This window comes from Nilaparvata lugens, chromosome 13 (genome assembly GCF_014356525.2).
Source record: "Nilaparvata lugens isolate BPH chromosome 13, ASM1435652v1, whole genome shotgun sequence".
Classification (NCBI taxonomy): domain Eukaryota; kingdom Metazoa; phylum Arthropoda; class Insecta; order Hemiptera; family Delphacidae; genus Nilaparvata; species Nilaparvata lugens.
The window spans coordinates 17,135,400-17,161,962 of record NC_052516.1 but is presented as its reverse complement, the minus strand read 5'-3'; the positions used below and the strand labels follow the sequence as shown (position 1 = coordinate 17,161,962).

At 36.0% G+C, this 26,563-nt stretch overlaps 1 protein-coding gene across 3 annotated transcripts in view; it reads left to right on the top strand.

The window, feature by feature from the left end:
- The first annotated feature begins 1,002 nt into the window (after positions 1 to 1,002).
- Positions 1,003 to 26,563, top strand: part of LOC111045555 (AT-rich interactive domain-containing protein 1B) — a 52,148-nt gene continuing 26,587 nt past the window's right edge. The window contains exons 1-10 of one of the 3 annotated variants that reach the window (XM_039439943.1): positions 1,003 to 1,262; positions 6,616 to 6,717; positions 7,617 to 7,830; positions 11,360 to 11,571; positions 13,658 to 13,838; positions 17,400 to 17,760; positions 19,703 to 19,953; positions 21,204 to 21,382; positions 23,829 to 24,020; positions 24,737 to 24,891. In XM_039439943.1, the coding sequence (XP_039295877.1) occupies positions 1,249 to 1,262; positions 6,616 to 6,717; positions 7,617 to 7,830; positions 11,360 to 11,571; positions 13,658 to 13,838; positions 17,400 to 17,760; positions 19,703 to 19,953; positions 21,204 to 21,382; positions 23,829 to 24,020; positions 24,737 to 24,891 (1,861 nt within the window). In that variant the 5' untranslated portion in view covers positions 1,003 to 1,248. The remainder of the gene's footprint in view (positions 1,263 to 6,615; positions 6,718 to 7,616; positions 7,831 to 11,359; positions 11,572 to 13,657; positions 13,839 to 17,399; positions 17,761 to 19,702; positions 19,954 to 21,203; positions 21,383 to 23,828; positions 24,021 to 24,736; positions 24,892 to 26,563) is intronic. The other 2 variants (XM_039439941.1, XM_039439942.1) reach the window with 2 other exon arrangements.

Below are 26,563 nucleotides of genomic sequence, written 5' to 3'. Positions count from 1 at the left end.
AATATATAGATGAATTTTAATAAAAGTTATAATATAGAGCTGGGCCCATTTGATTTTTTTAAATGAATAAATTAATACTTTACTTTAGGTACTTCTTGTTTTTCTGAATACGGTACCTATGCAACTTTTTAAAAAATCATTATTTTATTATCAAGAGTCAAAATAAATTGAGATAATATTGCATTACACATCATAGTTCTGAAATGTTTTAGTTGAGAAAGTAGAGGTCGATGAAATCACTAATTTTTGAAGATATTTCTTGAAGTTTTAAAAAATCGTATTTTTCCAAATTGCATCAAACTCAAAGAGAAAAATAATCCAGTAATCTATAATGAAAGAATCGACTAGGGGATAGGAGATTCACGAATATCGCATCATCACGTCTGAACTACTGGACTAATTAACTTGTAATTTTCCATTATAGATTACCGAGGATGGTTAAGGCCTATTTTAAATTCTTTAAGATTTTATTACGTCAAGTTTTCAATTGGACCCTTGCGGATCACAGCAGATTATCTATAGGTACTAGTCTATAAATTAATAATCAATTTTTTCAATATGCGATCAATCTAAGAATGATACGAATATCCAATCAATCGAGAGATCGAGACCGTGATAGAGAAAAATGATTTCATTATGAAATAAGTATCTTATTATTAAAACATGATATAGTATGTTGTCTATTTTCAATACAAACATAATACACCTGTATTTTAATTAACATAATTATTACAGTGTCTTGCTCTACCTTGAATCCCATTTCAGAATAGATAAACTAATCTGAAATATGGAGTATCATCTCTCACAACCGTATACGTATTTAGAATAATTTTGAATGTAACCTAGATACATAATTTTTTATACCTTCACTGTGAAATTTGAATTTACCGCTTTCAGACGCCATTTTGAATATTGTCATTCACCAAGCTTCCCATGAGGCAATACTTGAACAAAATAGTATCTTAATGCGTTCCCAATTTTTGTCATTTTGTGGAATATTTGTTTAATAAATTACATTGAAAAATAATGTCAATTTTTATCTGTTCTTTGTTCGTTTACGGTAGCTATTCAATTTGAGATAACCCTTCAAAAAGACTTCAATATTTGACTTAAGCAGTCACCGTGGTGGTGTTCGTAGAAATGTCTGCCGAACAGTGCTGTGTATTTCATGGTAAAAGTTCCAAATTAAAAGCTATTGTTAAATTATTTTACTTATAGTGAACTCATCTTATTATCGTCCTGGACACAATGTCATCTGAAAGGTATGTAAATTACTAAATATATCATCAAATTTCATTGGTTATTTCAGCTAGTTTATGGCACTTTGATCAATACACGAAATTTTGGGGCCTGGCCCTGGAGAGATAGCCTATCTGTTTTGACTTTTCTAGCCCTAGATCTCTCTAATAGTCCATCTGCTATATGTTTCTTCCTTTTATTTCATTAGAAAGCAAATTATAAAATTTGATATTGCTCTATGTTCATATTTGTTTACGACTTGCAGCGTTTCAAATACTTAATATTGTTTACAAATATCATATTTTATAAAATGAACGGTAGCCTAGTCAATTTAAATTTACTTTGACTACGGTCTTTTATGATGTTATTGTTGGATATTCCTTGTAAATATTAACGGCAGAAATACTGTAGGTTAACTATATGTGATACTGTAGTTGCTCAATCTTATTGTAACAAAACTGCTTACAATATAAAGAAAAATGAAAGCTGCACTAGCCATATACCCATAGTTCACATTTTATCATTTCATTTCAATTAATGGATAGCTGATAACCATAGATTATAACCTTAAAATTCTTATTCAGCCATATCATTAAAAGTTGAGTAGGCTAATTGTTGGAGGCTCAATTCATTTTTGAAAATTATGTTGGTTTTTGAACTCATTCAAAAGTGACCTGTCTTATTCATGAATCCCAATGTTATTTCATGTATTTTTTCTAAAATAAGGTTATAATCGGCTGTACTAACTTGTCTAGCAACTAGGCTAGTCTACAAATTATCACAATACTAACTTGACCTAAAACTATTATTCCCATAGGACTGTAGCTAGTTGAGTTGGGTTTATTCTTAGTACAAACTAAGTACGGTACAGAATGATTACAAATTAAATCACTGTATTAGTTTATAGGTAACAAAAACACTTTGTTGTAGCCTATTGTAAAATGTTTGAATAATTGATCTTACTTAATTATTGCAATCTTTGATAGGTATTAGATCATTCACATCTATATTTTTCTAGGATAGACCAGGTTAGCTTTGATGGCATTGTATAAAAGCTTGTAACTTTAGATTGCTATAGCTTGTGTGATCAAGTCTCTTTTTTGTAGACTTTTTTCCGGCAATAACTAACATATAATTTGCTTATTATATTCTTTTAGATTGTTTATTTGAACATCATGTATTGTGTACGGTATTAATAACAATTAGTTACTGTTATCCAGTTTGATTGTTCAAAGACTAAAGACTAAGACTAATAACAAAATGTTAATAACTCAATTCTTATAGATTCTATTAGATTGAACATAACTTATCATACACATGATGAACAAATTTGTTTGTCAAGTTCCGTTCAATCTAATAGAATCTATAAGGATTAAGTTATTTATAATAACTTTGATGTAAACCCAGCTCAAGATTATAGTCACTTATATACTAGTATGGATCCTATTTTATTAAAAAGTTGATTGTATCTCTTAAACCTACATCTAAATTAAAATATGCTCATCACACTTCTATATATTACATTCAAAACGTATGATGATTCATCAGCAACTTTTGAAATTAAAGTATAATGTAGTTTTAGGCCGTTGATAATTTCTGTAAAATGTTGGGTTACTTTATTCCTTAAAAACGTGAGTCAACATCAACCAGAGAATAGAGACCCTTAAATTAATGGTAAGATACCTCTCAATATGGTATGAATCACATTAAGAAGATAATTTTTAGACAAAACCAATAAAGTGAGAAGAGTAGAGAGTCCTAATTGAATATTTACTTATTGATAATAAAATTGATGATACTCCAAAACAATACTGTAAGCTATAATTTATTGATATAATTGAAATAGGTATTGAATGGTGAAATATGATAGACAAGCATTGTTCTATAATATAATAGGATTTCTGAGTCAACTGGTTATGGCATTGTAAGTTACATCTTACTATGAGAATGTCTCTATAATCTCCTATAATAAGTCTGTAGTATCCGTAAACTTGTAAAATAAATTAATATTTTTTGAAATACTCTCTTGTGTGTTCTACGCTTAAAATTATCACTAGCTTAGTCGATACAATTTTATTCATCTTAAATTAAAAAAAAAATTATTTATAATTGAAAATATTACAGGATTAATTTGTCCAAGTAGAAATGTTTGAGAATAATGAATAATTAATTTGTTAAAAGTCATTGAGCAAGCGAAGGACAAGTATAGTGAAAGCTAATAACTGGAAAACGTGCAGCGTAAATCTTTCAATTTGAAGTTGAAGAAATATTTTTGCTTGAGTGTAACTTTAACCTTCAGTTTCAATAAAAAAATATATAAGGTATATATATACATTGATAGGCTTACAATATATTTCCCTAATTTTAATTAATTAAGAAATTGGTCATAGAACACAAAACCTAATTAATTCGTTTATGGTAATGGATCTGAGAGACTTTGTAAGGCTATTTTACTAAGATAAATAATAATATTTTGCTTCAAAATAATCCTCTTTCAGATTCCACTGTTCAACATGAATGATTATTGATTGAATAAATACAATTATTCAAGATTGATCCCAAAAAGTGATGCACCTTGAACCGGAACCTTAGTTTTACATACAAACAAAATTTCCCATTTTTCACAATGTGGGCTAATGGCTTATAAAATGTAATTACTCAAGATTATTGTTACAGTTGTGTTGTGTGTGATATGTATTTTTCATCAAGATTATTGATTGAGAATGAAGCTATTAGTGTCAATCTTCTATATCAAGATACGATAATACTATTATTGTCAATCATGAATAATTTTATTTAATCCAATCAATTTTGGTACCAATCTTGAATAATTATATTTATTCAATAAATAATCATTCATTTTGAACAGTGGAGTCTAAAAGAGAATGATTTCTAACTGAAATATTATTATTTATTGTACTGAAATATCCCCACAAAGTATTTTATATCCATTACCATAAACGTATTATTAATTAGGTTTTGTTAACTATGATCAATATTTCTTCATTAATTAAATTAAGTAATTTGAATAAGAGTCTCTGCAGTATAAAATACGCAATATATTGTAGGCCTATCAATATATATTTTTTTATTATCTATTATACTGAAATATCCTTACAAAGTCTCTTGAAATCATTAAACGAATGGTTAATCTCTCAATGTTTAGTCTCTCAATTACCATAAACGAATTAATTAGGTTTTGTAAACTATGACCAATTTCCTTAAAATAGATTAATTATAATTAAATAGGTCTAATTGATAATCAAAACACATCACACAACTGTAGCCTATTGTTAACATTAATTTAATTGGAGATTTTCTCGGGACGATAAAATTCCATGAAGCCTATCTCTTGCTTGATAAAAAATCATAAACGCCAGTTTCCTACTCAATTTGGAATAAGAAAAAAAAAAAAAAAAAAAAATGGAAAGAATGCAGAAAGCAGAAGCAAATTGTGCCATATTAAGTAGAGGAGTCATGCCACATATACATGCATGTGGACAGAAGGCCAATTGTATTACCAACTTGGTTTTAGTCGTATTGCTGTAGTAAATAGAGACTGGCCTGTGGTCGCAATTCAAAATTATAGTTTTAACGGAAGCTGCGAAGCATCTCTATAGTGATGAGATGTAGAGGTCTCTATAGAGATACAGTGTCAGCATTCCTTATGAACGCCTAGCATTCGACCAATGCTGACAGATTGCAGTGAATGATCTCACTATAGTTGAGAACTGAGAGATTACATCATGCCCCATAATAATTAATAATTCTGTCACACTTCTAGTTTTAACGGCACAAATTTCACTTGGTTTCTGTTATGCTAACGAATGCCACGTTTTAGTGCGCTATTATTTTTGCTGGCTATTTATTGTTTTCTTGATCTTGTTGCTTTATCATATCATGTCATTTGTTGGTAATATGATTGAAGTGTGGACGGAAACAAAATGCATTTGCCCAGAAGTAGATTTAATTGATTAATATCGGGGCACCGAGCTTCGCTCGTTATTTTTATTTATTGATAAACAGAACACAATCCTCTAAAATGATCGTGTTTATATTTTACAGCTGTCAGCTTATGAATTTCAGGGATGCGATATTTTGATTTTCCACAGAATCACTCGCTCACTTTTTACTATCCACGAAAGTCTCAGCTGTTTCAGCCAAGGATGAATTATCCTTTTAATGTCGTTCAGCGAGTTTTCCCAAGGATGAGTCCTAGTGCAATCGAATTTTTATTTCATAAACCTACTATGTTCCAAATTTCGTGAAAATCGTTAGAGCCGTTTTCGAGATCCATTGAACATAAATAACCAGATATAAAAATATAAACAGATATACAGAAATTGCTCGCTTAATATAATAGGATTCATTCATTTATTTACACAATTACGAATCATATAGCTGAAAGAGAGGAACACACTCAGCCTAAAATGCTCCTCTCCAGAATGTTGACATAATTAACAGTAATGATTAACATTTTTCATTTATTGCTGTCTTACATTCATCTAGGGGAATTGGTTATAAGTTTGAATGAAGTGATAATAACATAATTAAATAGGTGGGGATTCTCCCTCATAAATAGGATTTTGAATAAAGTACAGAAATAAACACCTACACAAAAATTAACAAAAAAAAAAAATTTGACTCGGGAATCACTTCTTCAATAGGGCTAGCTCAATGTTGGGCAAGAATAGTTAATTGTTGAATACAATGTGTAAATAATTGTATATTATTGACATATTTTATATGTCAACCCTACAACAAGGACCAAGTCAGGTCCACTTCCTGACACAGTCAATCCAGATATCTGGTCATGACTAGGGAGAGAAGTATGAAGTATGTTAATTGGTTGAATCTCCCAGTTTTAAATTTGTTTAGATTCAAATTAAAGTAGGCTATTATTTTCTATTTGACCGATTGCTGATTTGTGAATAATTGTTAGAGCTTGTAGAACACTCCCGGTTCATTGTTAATGGTAAGAATATTAATTAATCATAAAAATATACCCCTACAGCCTACACAGTCGGATACAAAAATGATAAAAATGGAATTAATTTTTTACTTGGGAATTACTTAGTCTAAAGGAAGAATGTCATTTTTTGGTTTTAAACTATCAATGTTTGTAACACAATACTATATGATCATTGTCAAATTGCATTCCGGCTTCATATCTTTCAATAACTAATCAGTTAATTCTCTAAAACTGTTCAATAAATACTTGATAAAAATGGCAAAGCATACTTGTGTAAATTATTTCTTAATCAAATTAAATTATCATCTATTATGTCTGTATTATTCCTTTGTAAAATGCTATCAACTTCTTATTATATTTTTCATTGAATTATGAGGTGATTGATGATTAAATTTTGTTTGTAGGATGGAGTGGATAGAGATAATCGAGCCTCGGACGAAGGAGCACATGTATGCCAACCTAACCACCGGAGAATGTGTCTGGGATGCACCGATCGGTGTACCTGTGTAAGTACTGCCAACATTCACTAATTAATTTCAGAACTTGTATACTCACCAAATCGTACATATTGAAAATTTCAAATCAAAATAGAACTATAGAAAATTTGGATAAGATAGGTTAGATTGTAATAGACTTGTCTAAAGGTCCAATTCCTCAACGAATGTTGTAGCCGCCACCACTGCATTAGTTACTATTGATTCTATATTAACATAATAGACATATAGTCATACAGACATGTAGACTATACAGTAATAGACTATTGGACCATAACCTACGTTTAACTCTAATCTACAATTCCGTGAAGGCATGTATTTTAATGTGTTTTATCCTGGGTGTGAAAGAACAGCTGATCTATCTCAGTTTGAACGAACAGCTTATCTATTGTCAGTTTCAACCGATTTGGTGCATTTTGGCCAACCTTTTGATTCCTTCAAAAAGTATTTTTCAATTTATATAATAAATTAAATAGCTATTCACCTTATGTTTCACCATATTATAGGCTAGTTGGTTGATTTGTAACTTTGCTCAACTCAACTCAACCACTTAGTGCCGGTTGCACAAAAGCCGTTTAAATTTTAATCGTGATTAATTCCACGAGAATCAATCAGAGAAGCCGTCTTTTCAAAAACGCCTTCTCTGATTGGTTGTTGTGAAATTAATCACGGTTAAAATGTAACCGGCTTTTGTGCAACCGAGCCTCAACTTGATATTTTGCGTGAGTGATCGTACATAAAATACTATCTCAAACAGTATTATCTGGTCTACAAACTCCTGGAATTTTAAAGACATGCTCTCGGTCGCTGTATCTTTAGCTCCATCCAACTTGTGCTTTAATGGCCCTTACTATATAACTACTATTTCATGACAACTGTATAATGTGTTGTAATTTGTGTTGTTGATTTAGGAAAAAGACGGACAACAACCAGTGGTGGGAGCTGTTCGACCAAAACACGTCCCGCTTCTACTACTACAACGCGACGTCGCAGAAGACGGTGTGGCATCGGCCGACCAACTGCGACATCATCCCTCTGGCCAAGCTGCAGACGCTCAAGCAGAACACTGAGCCACTCGACTCGGCCACACAGGCCACGCAAACGCCCACCGCCCCTAATGCTAAGGTAAGAGTCCTCTAATGCCGCATCCACATGTTAGCCCAGTCGCTGGTTCAGCCTGGTGAGCTTGGCTGCGTTGGTCTTGCAATGAGACAAGTACCCAATCAAGGCCAGCGGTAGCCAGCGACATATTCGTGATAAAAACTGGAAGGGAACGCGACTAGGTGCCACCCCGACTACTTGACACCCCGACTACTTGACACCCCGACTACTTGTCCCCTTTTAAAACCGGTTTTTAGGGGACAAGTTGACGTGAGCCATCCCCGTCTACTTGTCTCCTTTCTAAGGAGGTGACAACTAGTCGGGGGGACACCCTGACGCGAGGGTGCGAGGTGTCAAGTTGTCGTTTACGGTCCAGTAGGTGACAAGTAGTCGGGATGACAACTTGACGGCAATGGTATATTTTTACCAGGTTACAGGTAGTCGTCTACGGTCACGACAACCTATCACCTCGATTCCACTCCTCAAGAAATCACCATTCCGGCTGGCTCTTTATTTGAAAGTTGGAAAATGAAGCCAAACTATCAAGTTTTATATGAAAAGGCATTAAGATTCCTAATTTTGTATTTTCAACATCTTGTCTTTGTGAGTTAGCCTTTTCAACTATGGTGCAATCAAGAATAAGTATAGAAACAGACTGGATGTTGAAAGAGCCTCAACATATTTGTCTAGCATTAGTGAAAGTTATTTGTGCTCTGTAGGTGACAAGTAGGCAGGGCGACACCTTGACGCCAGCATGCAGGGTGTCATGTTGACGTGAGCCTTCCCCGTCTACTTGTCTCCTTTCTAAGGAGGTGACTAGTCGGGAGGACAACCTGACGCGAGGGTACGAGGTGTCAAGTTGTCGTTTACGGTCATGACTAGTTGGGACCTTTGGTCCAGTAGGTGTCAAGTAGTCGGGGGGACAACTTGACGGCAATGGTATATTTTTACGAGGGTACAAGTAGTCGCCTATGGCCAAAATGACCAGGTGTCAAGTAGTCGGGGTGACACCTAGACGGCGACCCAATTGGAAATATTAACTAAAATGGTCACAAAAAAGTAATATAAAAACATCAAAATAACGTAATAACAATTAACTTATAGCAACTGGCCTGCAGCAAATCAATTACACAGAAAACCCAGTAGAGCAGACGACTAAACAGGAAGCAGCACGCATTGGTTGACGAGTGTGGATGAGTGTTTGCCAGCGTTGGACTTCACTGGCCTTTGTTGGCCTTCGCTGGGCTGGCCACCGTTTAACAGAAATCGGAACGAAGACAAACCACCCATCCACACATTGGCACTAGCCGACGTTGGCCCTTGTCGGGTCAAAATGTAGATGCGGCATAATACAGAGAAACTGTAATACAGGTTAACTGTATTTAACCTGAGAAACAGGTTTATGAACTCGTGCAACACTTTCATGTCAAGTGCACATGTTGGCCCAGTTGGGGGAAGATACTTCCAAGAGGAAATACTAGACCTGTTCCATTACTTTTTTTATGAAAAATTGATGTCTAATTTTGTCTAACCGAGCTTCGCTCGTTATTTATTTATAAACTATTTAAAACAACACAATTCTTCAAAATGATTGGGGAAGGACTAACAGGCACAGCCCAAAACTGTTTTTCCCCAAATTTTGATTTATACACTATAATAGTCCAGAAAGTAGGTTATGTTCCATACACTTGAATTCAGGTTCTATTTTCAGTCCAAACATTTAAAAACAAAAACATAGTTGCCTGTAAAGTTGGTATACGGGCGAAAGTTTTACGTGACAACGACTTTGAGTGGTAAAATAATTTTAATGTGAATATTCATTCCTATAGTAGGAAGAAGGATGAAATAATAGTAACAATTTAAAACATTTATTTATACAAAGAATCTCGCACTGAATTTCATATTAACAAAAATTATTTTTACCTTCACACATCCTCAACAAAATCACTCTGTCTCTCTCGCTCTTAGGCGGGCTAACTGTGCTCGATTCAATTTTTTACATAGCAAGTCGCGCTCATTTTTTCAAGTTAAACAAATTATTATTGGCTGAGGAACGATGTATACTACTTTTGTGATTGAAAACTACCACAACATTGTGATTACTACAACATAACCTATTCACTTATACCTATTATACTTACACTTATACCTATTCACTTATACTTATTCACATAGCCTATTCACTAAGTAGTGGCGCAGTCGCAGGAGATTGCTCCGTTTCACTCTCTCTCCAGGTGAATGCCTTCGGGTTGCTGCTGCGTTGCTCGCCACTGCTCCTATTCGTGCTCTTTCCAGACGACCGTGAACCGAAACGAACGCTCTCACTCGCTCTCATTGTGAGCGCATAACGTGGGAACGTAACGCAGTTTCTTGAAGTGTCACCCGGCAAACCAATTTATAAGACGTTGTCACGTCAAAAGTTCTTATTTAGATTATTAATTTACAAACCAAATTGAATAACAAAATAACACTCACTAATCACTTTAAAAATTGTCAAAAATAATGAATAACTTTAAAAATTACGATATACTCTAGTTTAGAATGATTATCATGTCATGTCAACAAATCAGATTATTTTGATCAAGTCGATTAAAATTTCTCGATAATATTTCTCGCTGATTGATTACACAGCTGGAAATAATTCTGTCTCCCTCCCTTAGACCAGTTATAGAATAGACACGCTGGGAAGTGTAGCCTCTGAAGCCAAAATCTACTGCCATATCGCCATATCGTGACGTCATCATCGGATAGAAAACTTTTCAGTAGTTTGTTTACAATGTTTTCCATAGCAGATTGTGTCTATATCAGATGGAAGTAGATTATTATTCATGAAAATGGTCATAATCTGCTATGGAAAACAATGTAAACAAACTCTACAGAAAAGTTTTCTATCCGATGTTGACGTACCGATATGGCGATATGGCAGCAGATGTTGGCTTCATCGACTTTCAGTACGAATATACAATGGGGCGTGTCTATTCTATAACTGGTCTAAGCTCCCTCCCACACACGCATCTTCTGTTTAGACAGACGACGAAATTATCATCTGTTTTTCCAAGGATTAATAATTGTTATCCTTTTCATGTCCTTCAGCGATGATTTTTCCCAGGGATGAGACCTAGTGCAATCGAATTTTTATATCATAAACCAACTATGTTCCAAATTTCGTGAAAATCGTTAGAGCCGTTTTCGAGATCCGTTGAACATAAATAACCAGATAAAAAAAATATAAACTGATATACAGAAATGGCTTGCTTAATATATTTTGTCTAATAAGTATTAGGTTATGCAATCACATACCACTGCTTCGCCACTTGATTTTCTGTTCAGGAATAGTTCTTTGAAAATGTTAAATTTTTTTGCACAGGATGTAGTTAGTGGTGGCACAGAGCTGTTTATTATTATTCATAAATAATGGATTGTGTGTTTGTTTGTCATGATGGAGTCAGTGGTGGTACACAGCTCTTTGTCATTATTCATAAATGATGGATTGTGAGTTTGTTGTTTGTTTGACAGGATGTAGTGATTGATTTTGTGTTTGTTTGTTTGTCAGGATGTGAGTGGTGGCACAGAGTGTGTACCTTCGTCGCCGATTTCGACACACAGTCTGGGCAGTAGTAGGGGTGGCGGGGGCGGAAGCAGTGGCAAGGCTGCCAAGGCGGGTGGAGTGCAACGGCTGGCCACCAGTGAGACACAGACGTCGCCGCTCTCCTCGCCACGGCCCACCCGGCGCTCGCATCACCATCACCATCATCATCATCACAAGTCAGTCGATAATCTTTCAAATTGAAATTCATTTATTTGCTATAGAAGTAATTACAAATTAAACTCCTCAGACCCAGTGTGCAGTATAGTGTAGCCTACACATGGATTCCACACTTATTAAGTCGAACCGCTCTCTCTCTCTCTCTCTCTCTCTCTCTCTCTCTCTCTCTCTCTCTCTCTCTCTCTCTCTCTCTCTCTCTCTCTCTCTCAAAATATAAGCTTTCAAGAACTCCACAGCTGAATTGTGACCACTTCCACCTGTATAGCTGGTGTTATATCGATAGCTGACAATGTACACTTCAGTGTATATTCGTCTCAACCGAAAAAGTAAGAATCCATTCCACCATAGCCACTATCAGCTCAGAAAGGAAATGTACAGTATAGTGTACAAATCAAACAAAGTATATACATGAGTAGGTGGAGGAAGCCAGGTCTGGAGAGGTTAATAAAATAAATATTATCATAAATATTACAATATGGCACTACAATATGGAACAACTTGTGCGCCGGCAGTGAGTTCGAACCACTATGATGTACATATCAAAAAGGAAAGAGAAAAATTGCTTATTATAAACAACTAAACTAGATAAAACTACGGAAAACTGGTCACATGGGCTACGAATCATTGCACTTTTCAGTAAATAAATAAATCTTTATTACCTAGCTACCTCAGAGGAATGCTCTCTTATGTTAAGGCTGTGCAAAGGCTAAAAATAAAATTTCTACTCGAGATATTTTTCAAAGTTTTTCGATTTATATATCATCAAGCTATCAAAATGAAAAAGTTTTGTCAGGAAAACATTTTTTTTCTGATCATTACTTTTTGAGATATGAGCGCCTAAAGTTTAAATTTTTGGGACAGAACATTTCAAATTCAGAAAGAGAATCCATGAGATTTATAGGATAGATTCTTCATGGTATTGTTGATTTATTAAAACAAAAATTTTCTGAAAATATCAATCTTTAATAGTTATTCAATTTACTAAAAATAACCAAAAATAACTCTCAGTTGAGTAAATTGAATAACTTTTTCAAAAATTGATATTTTCAGAAAATTTTGTTTTACTAAATCAACAATACCAATGAAGAATTCATCCTCTAAATCTCATGGATTTATATCTTACCGAATTTGAAATGTTCTGTCCCAAAAATTCAAACTTCAGGCGCTCATATCTCAAAAAGTAATGATTGGAAAAAATGTTTTCCTGACAAAACTTTTTTATTTTGATAGCTTGCTGATATACAAATCGAAAAACTTTGAAAAATAGCTCGAGTGGAAAGTTTATTTTTAGCCTTTGCACAGCCTCAAGTCTATTTTACAAATACAGTATAAACTATTTCAAGTATAGTCTTGAAGCCGGTGAATCTACGGCACGAGGTTTCACGTGTTCTTATTGGCTGCTGCCCTTGAGATTATCATTTGCAGTGATGTGAATGGTCAAGTAAAATATCAAGTAATACGGATTATTGTCAAGTTGTATTCGTCAATCCAGTTCTCATCTGGAACTTGACTTACTGAAGTTCCCACCTGACTAATTTCAAACTTGAAATAGTTTCGAATCTGGGACTTGATTCGTTTTAAATACGGGCCTTGATTTGTTTTGAATACCGGCCTTGATTCGTTTTGAATATGGACCTTAGTTTTGAATATGCGTCTTGATTAGTTTTGAATATGCGTCTTGATTAGTTTTGAATATGGGCCTTGAATCGCTATAAATACGGGCCATGATTCGTTTTGAATACGGGCCTTGAATCGCTCTAAATACGGGCCATGATTCGTTTTGAATACGGGCCTTGAATCGCTCTAAATACGGGCCATGATTCGTTTTGAATACGGGCCTTGAATCGCTCTAAATACGGGCCATGATTCGTTTTGAATACGGCCTTGAATCGCTCTAAATACGGGCCATGATTCGTTTTGAATACGGGCCTTGAATCGCTCTAAATACGGGCCATGATTCGTTTTGAATACGGGCCTTGAATCGCTCTAAATACGGGCCATGATTCGTTTTGAATACGGGCATTGAATCGTTTCAAATACGGGCCTTAATGTTTGTCAATCTAATCGACTTGTATTGATTTGCAGACATCAGCAAGAGCAGAATCAGCAGCAGTCATCACAGCAGCAGCAGCCAAAACAGCAGCAGAAATCAGCAAGTCAACAGGCCAAGGATGAGAAGGCGCGGAGTCAGAGTATGGAAGGAGAACTGGGCAGACCTAGGAGAGGCAGTCAAGGGTCATGGTACTCTCACACCGCTCGCAACCAGGTTGGAAAACTTATTTATTTGTTAAAATAATAGAATTAGTTTCTATAATCGACAATAGAGCATGTAGCTGCCGAAAACGGTTGACGAAGCTCACTTGTTGACAGGCCAAATTTTTTCAAACTCAAACTTTATTCAATCCAATTCACAATTACAAATTATAAGAAAAAACGATCGTACAGCTTAACACGATTAGAGTAATAAACTGATAATTATAAAGTACATCATAATTGTCTGCTAAGTATCAAACAACTTCAAGGATTCGATCATGCTAAACCAGGACTAATTTGTGAATTTGGATAGAAAAATACTGCTTGCTGAGAGTACAATACCTACTCTACGTCTGCGAGCAGAAATGAATATCTGACAATTTATGAATTTATAGAGAAGTAGAAAAAGAAGAAAAAAAGAAAAATTAGCAAACAATCACTCACACATTCACACTCACCATGCTCACTTTCCTAATCCAGTTCATTTTCTCAATGCATAACCACCATTATCAGATTATTTTAGCTATGAAATCAAATTGAATAAGGTCTCTAGATAGTCAGGCATAAGACCTCTAAGAACTTTTATTTTAAAAACAAGTCGATTTTGTGTTCTCAAGAGGAATATTTTTGAAAAACTTAGGGCCAAGAAGTACAAACGATTACTGGAAACAAGTGGTATACGATTTAGGAGGAAGTCTTAGTGCCGGTTGCACAAAAGCCGGTTAAATTTTAATCGTGATCAATTCCACAAGAAGCAATCAGAAAAGCCGTCTTTTCAAAAAAGCCTTCTCTGATTGGTTCTCGTAAAGTTAATCACGGTTAAAATTTTACCGGATTTTGTGCAACCGGGCCTTAGTAAATCAGATGTCACTCTCCTAGTTAGACCAACTAACAGACTGTCAGACTTGAAAAAATGACAAATGACAGTAAACTATTAGTGCTGTAATATTTATCATGCACGTTTGAAGCTGATGTCTACAATCAACAAAAGAGCATGTAGCTGACGAAAATATTTCATGTAGTCCATTTGTTGACAAACTTGAACTAACCGTTTGATGACTGACAGTTAACTATTAGGTCCATATGCACCAACTACGTTTAAAGCTAATCCACGATTATGTGTAGGTATAGTAGCATTTATTATGTTGTGTTTCATTCGGGGTTCAAACCAACTGCTAGTCAATCTCTTTTTGAGTGGAACTTAGTTTGATCCACCAGGACCCTGTCAAAAATGTTGTCACAATTTCATGCTCGAAATAATTATGAAATGTAGCCAACAAGATTTCGTTATTATCAAGACTGATCGCAATATGTAGAACCAATCCGGTATTCACAAATAGTGGCTTATTGAACGAGAGTAGCAGAAACCTCTTGTGAGTGAACCAATCAACCAATTCAATTTTTCAATTTTATAAAACCATATATAATAGTGAGTGACAGGCAATATGAAGCTTTGTACAGACTAATGTGCCACGAACTTACGCCTATGGCTCAATTCACAGTCGTGTATGGCACGGACGTGGCTCTGACTTTTGTGCATATACAGATACCGTTATAATTCAAGGATCCAAAGGTTAAAAATACCTCACACGTCAACCGAAGCTTATTGTGTGTTTAAATAATAATACCCTTATAATAATCATAGCATATGAATCGCTCTAAATACGGGCCATGATTCGTTTTGAATACGGGCCTTGAATCGCTCTAAATACGGGCCATGATTCGTTTTGAATACGGGCCTTGAATCGTTTCAAATACGGGCCTTAATGTTTGTCAATCTAATCGACTTGTATTGATTTGCAGACATCAGCAAGAGCAGAATCAGCAGCAGTCATCACAGCAGCAGCAGCCAAAACAGCAGCAGAAATCAGCAAGTCAACAGGCCAAGGATGAGAAGGCGCGGAGTCAAAGCATGGAGGGAGAGTTGGGCCGACCTAGGAGAGGCAGTCAGGGCTCTTGGTACTCTCACACCACTCGCAACCAGGTTCGAAAACTTATCTCTATTTGTTACAATTATCGAATTTCTTAAAAAATTAATAAAAACAATATAAAATCTCTTTATTATTGAAAACTTTAAAATATTTCAACGACTAGCTTCGACCATAACTTTAATAAAGGGTACTACAAGTTTTTATTAATCTGTACAAAAGTAGCCCATATAAGTAAAGTGTTTTTTCGAATTAGTTTCTATAATCGACAATAGAGCATGTAGCTGCTGAAAACGGTTGACGAAGTTCACTTGTTGACATACTTAATAAACTAACAGACTGTTAGACTTGAAAGACTGACAAATGTCAGTAAACTATTAAGGTTATAATTTTTATCATGCACGTTTGAAGCTGATGTCTACAATCAACAATAGAGCATACGTAGCAGACGAAAATAGTTCATGTAGTTCATTCGTTGACAGACTTGAACTAACCGATTGACGATTGACAGCTGACTTCTTCTTCTTCTTCTTCTTCTTCTTCTTCTCTTCTTCTTCTTCTTCTTCTTCTTCTCTTCTTCTTCTTCTTCTTCGATGGCGTACAGCCCAAATCGAGCCCTAGCCTCCTCAATACTGCGCCTCCATCCATCACGATCTCTTGCCTTCATTCTCCAATTCCTGATGCGAAGAAGTTCTGCAGCATCCTCTGAGATGCCATCCACCTCTCAGTCTTGGCTTTCCCACCGGTCTTCTGCCTCCTGGTTGTCCCATATATATTTTTCTGGGAGACCGAGGAGTGTCTGGCATCCGCTCCACATGCCCTGCCCCTCTTAAGCGGTTTAGTCTGACATATACAGACAGGGGTGGCTCTTTATAAAGTGCAGCTAATTCATTGTTGTTTCTTATTCGCCAGACACCCTCATCACATACAGGTCAGTATATTCTACGCAGCATTTTCCTTTCCCAGCGGTCTAGATTTGCTGCAGCCTTGGATGATAATATCCACACTTCACTTCCATACGTGACCACTGTGAGTCTGACAGCTGACTATTAAGTCAATATGCACCAATATTACGTTTAAAGCTAATCCACGATTATGTGTAGGTATAGTAGCATTTCAAAAGTGACCTGTCTTATTCATGAATCCCAATGTTATTTCATCTATATTTCTAAAATAAGGTTATAATCGGCTGTACAAACTTGTCTACCAGCTAGGCTAGTTTACAAATAATTATCACAATACTAACTTGACCTAAAACTATTATTCCCCTAGGACTGTAGCTAGTTGAGTTGGGTTTCATTCGGGTTCAAATCAACTGCTGGTCAATCTCCGTTTGAATGGAACTTAGTTTGATCCACGAGGACCCTCAACAAACATGTTTGCCGAACATGTATAACGAACATTTGTTCAGTGTGGACATGGCTTAAGGCTCACTTCACAGTGGTGTATGGCACGGACATGGCTCTGACTTCTGTGTGTGTACAGATACAGTTATAATAATCATAGAAACAGCTGATAAAAATCATAAAGCATTTATATCGCCCAAGTTTGTAAACAGCTCAACAATACAAGTATACAGCAAGTCTTTTTATACTGTAATTCAATATTTTCTTTGTAATAATTAATTGTTTGTGAATGTTTCACAGGATAGCCACACGAGCGACTCGGGCTGCGTGTCAATGAGCCGCACCTCGCTAGATTCGCCCAATCACGGCCAACTGCCTAACTTAGCTCAGCCCACCGGTCAGGCGGCGACCAATCACAGCACTTTGTCCTCCACTTCGACCAATCACAGCACGCTGTCCACCTCCACCTCCACCCCGCAGCTAAAGAAGAAGCCACTGTCCGACGCTAACCACCAGATGGCTCCGGTTACTGGCACGCAAGCTACTGGCTTGCCGGCTGGCAAGGGTGGGGCGGCAGTGCTTGTGCATAGGAGTGCATCGAATGCGTCTGCGCATCACCCCGCACCTCCATCCAAGCAGAAGAGTTTTGATGTGGATATCAGTGAGTGCTTCTCTACATTTTCAATAATTGATTCTAAAAATGATGAAATCGAAGTCTTGACAATAGATTTGACAGGTACCGACTTGATAGTGAAAGCATATAGAAAAGAGCATAAGAAGATATCCCATGGTATAGGGCGTTTATTTTCTACATTTCAATGGTTAACTCAAGCCGATAGTTCTAGTAGTTCTTTTTCGTGAAGCTATGTGACGTTGGAAGTCTCTCTCACTGCGCCATTCTTAAGGTGCGTACAGACTTTCGCTCTGCTCCGCAACCGAACGTCACTCGAGCAGAGCGATTGATGATCGACCGGGGAGCAAGAGTGGAACGCGAGAAGAGCTAACATCTTCCGTAACGTTCATGATCGGTTCGAATGCAGAGCGGGGGCGGAGCGATTGCGGAACGAGGGCGGAGCGTGCGCGGAGCGGGCTGGAGGCGCGTATATCTGTACGCAGCTTTACACTATCACCCGGCCAAAACAGTAATAATATACAGTAGTCCAAAGAAAACGGCTTGAATTGACTAAAAATCGTCTTGTAATTCGGGGAACATAAACGTCCTATATACCATGGGATTTCTTCTTATGCTATCTTTTCTCTTTGGTAAAAATTACTATACACTATAAATCTCACTATATAGCCTACTTAATATTATGAATAAAACAAATTGAGACTTGAACAAGCCATCCTTGTTGACAAATTGTCCGGTATGTCAATATTTTCATGCAAGCCTGTATCCAGTCATATAAGTGCGCATTAGAAGATTGAAATTTCTCACAGTTTGGCAACACAAATATTTTGTTCAAGTCTCAACTTGTTTAGTTTCAGAGTATAGTTTAGTTAATTAGAAACACTACAAAGTCAAGCAATGCTTGGTAGTAAATGACGTTTGAAGATCGAATTGAAACTCTTGAGTACAATACTAAAAAAATCAGAACATACAATACATGCTTAAGGTATTCAAGAACTATTGACAACACAATCATAAGCAACCATGGATAGTTCATTCACTTCAATAGCTAAAACTTCCCTAAAGATTGAGAGATACTTCCCTAAGATAAGTTGATATCATCAACTCATGAAACAAAGATATCATGGAAATGAACTACAGTAGAACAGAAAATGCAGGGGAATATTCTGATTGTGTGCGGGGTTAACTAAGGGTGAAGCCACATGGAGTGTTTTTCAGGCGTTTATTCAATAGCGGCGGACGTGTTGACAGGACAGGAAGCTCTCCGATTGGCTGATTATCAGCTGATTCCCGAACGCCAAACCAATCGGAGAGCTTCCTCCCTGCCGACTAGTCAGCCGCCAGTGCAAAAACCACTTAAAACGCTTCATTAGGCCAAGCCAGGCCCTAAGAGTTGAACATCGGATTTGTTCGTTTGCATTCGGCAGTTTCCGTTGATTGTTTCCAAATCAGCAATGAAGTTTGAATTCATATCAGTGGTCTGGTATTGACATAAAATAAGGATCACCCAATATCTCTTTTAATATATTTAGTAAAAAATTATGATATCTTGTGACCTGGCTGGCTCAGGTCTGGTGTCAGAGTTTTCAGGTCGCAACTGATCAAATTTCACTGATTATTTCTATATTTCGTTTATATATATTTTGGACTCAAAATTGGACAAAAATAATGAAGTGTAAACATAACCTTTTTTTGAACAATAATTTCTATCTAAATTTGGGAAAGGAACAGTTTTGGGCTTCAAGCCTGTTGTTCCTTTCCCAATCATTCATAGTTGAGGATGATATTGTATCTATCAATGTATAAATAAATATTTTATTAATGCATAACATGTTGCATGAGACCCATTTTCAAATGCAAACCAAATGAGTGCCCGATATTTTATTCTTATACAATATTTATTTGTCTATCTTTATTCATTTATCGGTATATATTTATTGATTTATTCACTTGATTATTGCTAATTTTGTAGGTGTAGGAGGGGGCTACAGCCTGGGTCACGAGAACCGCAGCAGTGGCGGGGGTGGTGGGGCGGGAGGGAGAGCGGGGGGTCGCTCCTTGCTGCCCTCCTCTCTCTCCAACAATCAGCTGTCTCTGTCGCGCAGTCAGAGCTTTGCTCAGCGCACTGCAGCTCAACAACAGGCACAACAACAAGCGGCACAACAACAGCAGAACAACACCAGCCAACAACAGCCGGCGGTTGGCGAACAGGCTGCCTCCACGGTGAGTACTCTCTGTGTAATTCACTCATTTATTAATTCATAATAATTACAAAATTCGGGATAAACAAATAAGCATTCACCCAAATTTCGTCTATTGAATTTACGTCAAGTACCTCTTGCTTTCAGAAAGTCCAGTGGATGCATGCAGTATCATCTATTTAATTTGAAAAATTACACAATGCCAGCATATTGTCATTTAAAAGCAAAAACCTGACCCCTAAGGCTAGGGCCACACGAGCGCACATAGTGCGTCCGTTTCAACTTACTTTTTGCGGCCGCCGCCAATGACACCACACGAGCGTTGAGTGTGGTGCGTCAACGTCAGACGAAGCAATAACTTTTACATGTCTCGACGTGCGTTTTAGCATTTCTGCGCAGTTCAAAAATCACCGTCCCTTACGACTTCCGTTACTTGGTACGCACGCACCTCGTGTGTTGTCACTAATTCACTTCTATGTATTTCTACAACGGACGTCAAAAAGTAAGTTGCAACGGACGCACTTTGTGCGCTCGTGTGGCCCTAGCCTTAGGCCTAACCTTCAACTAACTTCTCCTTTGTTGACTGGCTGACTGTGTATCACCTTGCAACGAAAAATTGATGCCTTGAAATTAGAACTGAATGGCTTAACGCATTTATTTCAGTATTTCAAGGAATGATCGAAATACCTACATGTTGAAGTGAGAACTTGACAAACTGATACCATAGGGAAATGATAGCATAAAGTCATTATAAAGATAGAGGAAAAATAGCATAATCATTATATGATGCTATCTTTCCTCTTTGTTGAGACGCTCCCAATAGAATTACATGCAACCGGGAGCAAATATTATTTTGTACTGAGATTTGTATTTCTATTTATATTACAAGTAGCCCTAAACAGAAAAGAGACTATATTCATCTTTGCTATTCACCTCTATTCACTTTACATCTTTAGGTAGAGAGTTAGTGGGAAGGATATTTTGAATATTCTTTCCGAAGAATTGACATTGATATTTACAAAGCTCCGCCAATTTATGTAGATGCATAACAATATTATCTATAGTTATTCCATTTTTTTCATATATACAGTTCAATAATTATTTTCTTAGTTTATATTATGTGAATTCATCTAAAACTTTGCTGTTTTAAGCTATTGTATATAAGTGTATAAGCCAGTATATATTGTAATCTACATAATAAAAGTAATCAACCAATCTAATGCGTTTATAAAATTTCTTGATTATGATGAATATGTTGTGGTTGTTTTGTAGATGCCTTTGACGTCGACCCTGTCCTTGGACCAGGAGGAGGAGGACTCGATGCACGAGAAGTACTTTGCAGTGGGCGGCCATCTTGCCGCGTCGTCGACCGGCCGGCGCTCCGTCGAGTCCACGCCGCAGCCACGCCGCAAGCACCATCACCACCACCATCATCATCACCATCATCACAGGTCACCATCATTTACACATCAGACTATAGTCATAGATGAAATATAGCATAAGAAGATGTCTCATGGTGTAGGGCGCTTGATGCTCTATCTAAACTGATGTTCGAAATTCCACTGTTACACCAAGCCGATTATTATAGACCATTTTTGATTATTACTGTAATGAAAACACTGGTTTGTTGGCAAAAATATCACTTATTAATGGTAAAAATCACAAGCTTGTTTCAACACCAATGGTGTCATCTTCAGTCTATGTGTTTATTTATTCAATCATACAGAATTACACAATTTAAAGAAAAGTACCACAGGCATTCCTGTTGAAACATGTTTGTGATTTTTACAATAAATTAGTAATATTTCTGACAACATCCCAGTGTTTTCATTATGAATAGAATAGAATAGAATAGAATTTTATTAGTCATTCAATATTTACAAAAAATACATCGACTTCGTCAAAATACATCTTTTTTAAATCACTATTATTCATTAGTCAGTCTTAAAAATAAATTAACAAGTAATGTAAAGCATAGATCACAAGTTACTCATTATGTCATAAGAGAAATGGTACCCAGTTTATAGAAAAGAAATCATTTACTGTGTACAAACATTCATTAACTAATACATATTTAATTTTATTTTTAAATTGAGTGAATGCTAGTAACTTCAATTTGTCTGGTGTTGAGTTATATAATTTTATTGACATGTAGTGCCAGTTTCTCTGAGATTTGGAATGGCTATATTGCGGAATTTTAAGTCTATGTCTATTTCGTGTATTTAAATTATGATGTTGGTTTGTATCATATTTATCCAAATTTTTTTGTACATGACATAACATATTAAAAACATACAGTGATGGCAATGTCAGCAATCCAAGTTCTATGAAATGTGGTCTACAATGAGCATTGAAAGGCAAATCACATATGATTCTAATAGCCTTCTTCTGAAGGACAAAAGATTGAATTGGCTTTAACACTATGGATAGATATCACAACATCTCACCAGCAACAGTATCTGAAGATTATTACTGTATTGGCCATTGGGAGTGTAGGCCTATAAAGAGAGTACCAGCATCACATGGCTTCATAATAAATGACGTTTTTTGGGTGCAAATTTCAATTAGAAATTCTATATTTGGATTGCTTTTATGTGATAAAATTACAATTTTAAGCAATTTTGTATATTTGTAATGGTAAAGATAATTTTGATGTTTTTTCCTGTGAAAATTTGAGTTCAACCTTCTTTAACCTCAAAATTGTTCCAGCAATCAGTTTTTTGATTAAATATGTGTAACGCTAGTTCGCCTCCATAACGCTAAATGGACTAGCATTATAATGGCGGTCAGTCAACTTATGCTCTCCTGGCCAAAAACTACACAACATCTTGGAGAATTTGAAAAAATATAGACATTTAAAATATGTAGACATTTGAGACTCATGAGCTTTATATGTGTTGTGTATCTGCCATATTCTTAATAAATAAATAAATAAATATTTGGATCATCGTATTGGCGATACAGTAACATTTGAAACATAATCACCCTTTACCATGAATAACATTTTCTTATGTTATCTTCACTGATTACTATAAAAATATACTGCAATACAGTGTTACCGGTACCACAAATCAACTCGAAGATCATGGAAGAAATAATCAGAGGAAGAGAAATGGCATCCTTCAGATGTTTAGACAAGTGAGACAAAAACTTGGTGATTGGCACCAACCAATTTTCTTTAGTAAGATAGAAATTTACGTTATAAATTTAGTGGAAATTTTAGGAAGGCATTGTCGCTACTTTACTATTACCGCCGTCTTCTAAAATGGATGGTTCAAGCTATTCTGGCAAATCTGATATTGATTTTTGATTCATGTTATAATAATTATCAGTTAGTTACATCTCAAATATTATATGTCAACCATTATCAATAATGACATGACATACTAAGTACTTTGTAAAGTACTTCAAAGTACATTGACACGACATGACATGACAATATTGTAATAATGACATATATTATATTAATAATTAATATTAATATGTCAACATGATTTAATAATGGATTTTCATGATTGAGATGAAGTATTTTGGTAGTTTGATGGAATGGAATAGAATCTTAAACGCGTAGGTAAAAAACAGCAGTTTAACGCTTCCTGTGCTGAGTTGTAGGGAGTTGCGACGCAGCCAGGCAACGCGCCTTGATCCACCAATGGTCTGCGAGTCACGGTTCATCATATTTCTACATCGTCTCAATAATAATTGTGTATTATTGAATCAATAAAAGTCAAGTCTTTAAACAATTTGGGAACGGTGCGGAGTTTGAAAAAGATGGAACTATCTGATTTTTCAAAATGACAAGGATATTAAACCAAAAAATTCTCTATAACATGAATCTAATATGTAGGATAGTTTAGAGTGATTATTCATGATTGATTGAATTGTTTCCGTTTGTAGATGTCCGAAACTGAGTCCCGACTATGCAAACCTGGTCCCCCCACCCCCCACACGATCGTCATCCTCGAACTCATCTACCCTGGCGCCGCGGGATGGAGGAGGAGGAAGCAGGGAGGGGAGGAGAGGCCCGGGAAGTGGTGGGGGAAGCAGCAGCGGGAGAGAGCAGCGAGCTATCAGCAAAGCTGGGAGTCGGTGAGGAATTGATTTCGAATTGAAAAATTGTCAACAATTCATAAATCAAAACATACCTTTCTTAATAAGCACAAGACGATTATACCCAAATCTGTTATTTTTCCAAATTAGGGGGGTGGGTTTCACCATTATAACGCTTACGCTGCGTTTAATAGTATCCAATTAACACCAATCATCTAACCAAAGATTAGAACATTTTATTTCACCAGCGGATATATGTCAAAACTAACGCTGGGCTACTAAACGAGAGATTAGAGTAAATAAAAATGGCAGTGAGCTATAACAATGGGCTTACAGTATGTAAACAGGAAAATATAACTTATAAAATATTCAATGTTTGGGAATAAATTTTTTTTCTTTTTTTCATACTAGTTTATTTTTATTTAAGTTGATAATGTTTTTACCTTGTTAATTATACTTTGATTATCTGATCACACAACTGGATACGTGATCAGTGTAATTTCCAAGATCTATTTAATTTCTACTTTTGTAATTTGTAATTTGAGGAGGAAATAAATTCATTTATTCATACAGAGAAATTGTCAGAAAAGGATACCTAGCTTTTTTAAATATAGCGGCTCTAACGGAACGTTTAGTTGAACGAGAAATCCACTGTAAATATGAGAACGTTCAAACGTCCAGTGCTGATTGACAGTTTAAAGTTTTTTGTTCTATCGTATTTTCGGAAGTTGATTAATTTTTGTTGTATTTTCCAGGGATGACGGCTTGTCGAGCAGTGAGAACGAACCTCCAGCAGATGATGATGACGTCAGCTCCAGTTTGTCTTCCTCTCCTCCAGTGACCACCAATCCACCTGCGTCCCATCCGCCGTTACCACTTCCACTTCCCCTCCCCCTCGACAACGAGTCAGGTCAGTAATTCAAGTGATGCATTCAAGTAGTCGATTGATTCTAGTGTCATTTTCATCAGTCAGCAGTTAAAAAAAGTAAATTCGTATGGCTTTTGTTGGTGGGGAGTCCCTTGCGGGAAGGTCCCACCGCCTGAATATATAATTTAAGCCGTCAATGGGCCTTACGACTGTCATACTTCAGCCGGGACCGACAGTTTAACGTGCCCATCCGATAACACGGGAGTGATCTGGTTAAAAAACTTTTGGTTATGAGAGGGATTGAACCCGGGATCTATGTGCTGCTACGCAAGCACTCTATCCACTAGACCACGGATCACTCCAGTCAGCAGTTGACTAAAGTCGTTGATTTAAGTGTTTGATTAAGTAGTTGATTCAAGTAGCTGATTGATTCTAGTGTCATTTTCATCAGTTGACTAAAGTCGTTGATTCAAGTGTTTGATTAAGTAGTTGATTCAAGTGATTGGTGAATTTTCAACAGATTTAAGTGATTATTTCAATTAGTTGATTAAAGTTTCATTATTAACAGACAGCTGTTGATTCAAGTGATTGATTCGATTGTTATGTTCATCAGATAGCAGTTGTTATCAATATAATTAGTCTTGAAAAATTTGGTGTGGTGCACTCACACAACTTTCCTTGCCATTATAAAAATTGATTAACTGACACTAGTTTTCCCGCGCATCTCAAGTCTACTTTTCTAAGATCTGAGCCAGCTTGTGACAGGACAATAACGCTGCAGACACACGAAATCTGCTATCTCTTCATAGTGAATGATTTAATAGAATCAACAGTTGCCAACAGTTTGCAATTGAATAATCTTATTTTCTCTAATTTTGAGCTTATTTCCAATTTTAGGTGAAAATGCTACTGTACATTAATTGTAGATAATTTTATGCTCAATCTTTTCCACTTGAAATGTTTTGTTCAAATTGTATCTGAAGCCTGATAATTGGGAATCTAAAATCAAACTTTGCATAGATGGTGCAGTGCTCCTGAAATTTTTACAGATACTTGTGGCAGTTGATAGAGCTTATTAATGAATTTTCTAGGTATGAATTTGATCAAAATCGTTGGAGCCGTTTTCGAGAAAATCGCAAAAAACCCTGTTTTTGACATTTTCTCCATTTTAGCCGCCATTTTGAATTGCATTTGATCGAAATTGTTCGTGTCGGATCCTTATATTGTAAGGACCTTAAGTTCCAAATTCCAAGTCATTCCATTGATTGGGAGATGAGATATCGTGTACACAGACGCACATACACTCATATATTTATTCACACCCACATACTCACACACACATACAGACCAATACCCAAAAACCACTTTTTTGGACTCAGGGGACCTTGAAACGTATAGGAATTTAGAAATTGGGGTACCTTAATTTTTTTCGGAAAGCAATACTTTCCTTTATGGTAATAGGGCAAGGAAAGTAAAAATATATAAAGCCTTAGTCAGCTAGCTCCTTGTAAACTGAAATCATGGAGTTCACAATTGACATAATAAAACTTGTTATCGTTAACAAAACAATTGTTTGGTAGACTGATTGGTAGACTGATTAGAAATCACTTTATATTATACATGTTTTGCAACGGGTGTACTATGGAACAAAAAATTATTGTTCATTATTTATTTTTCATGTTTGTCATCTAACACACAACTTGCTGAGCTAAGG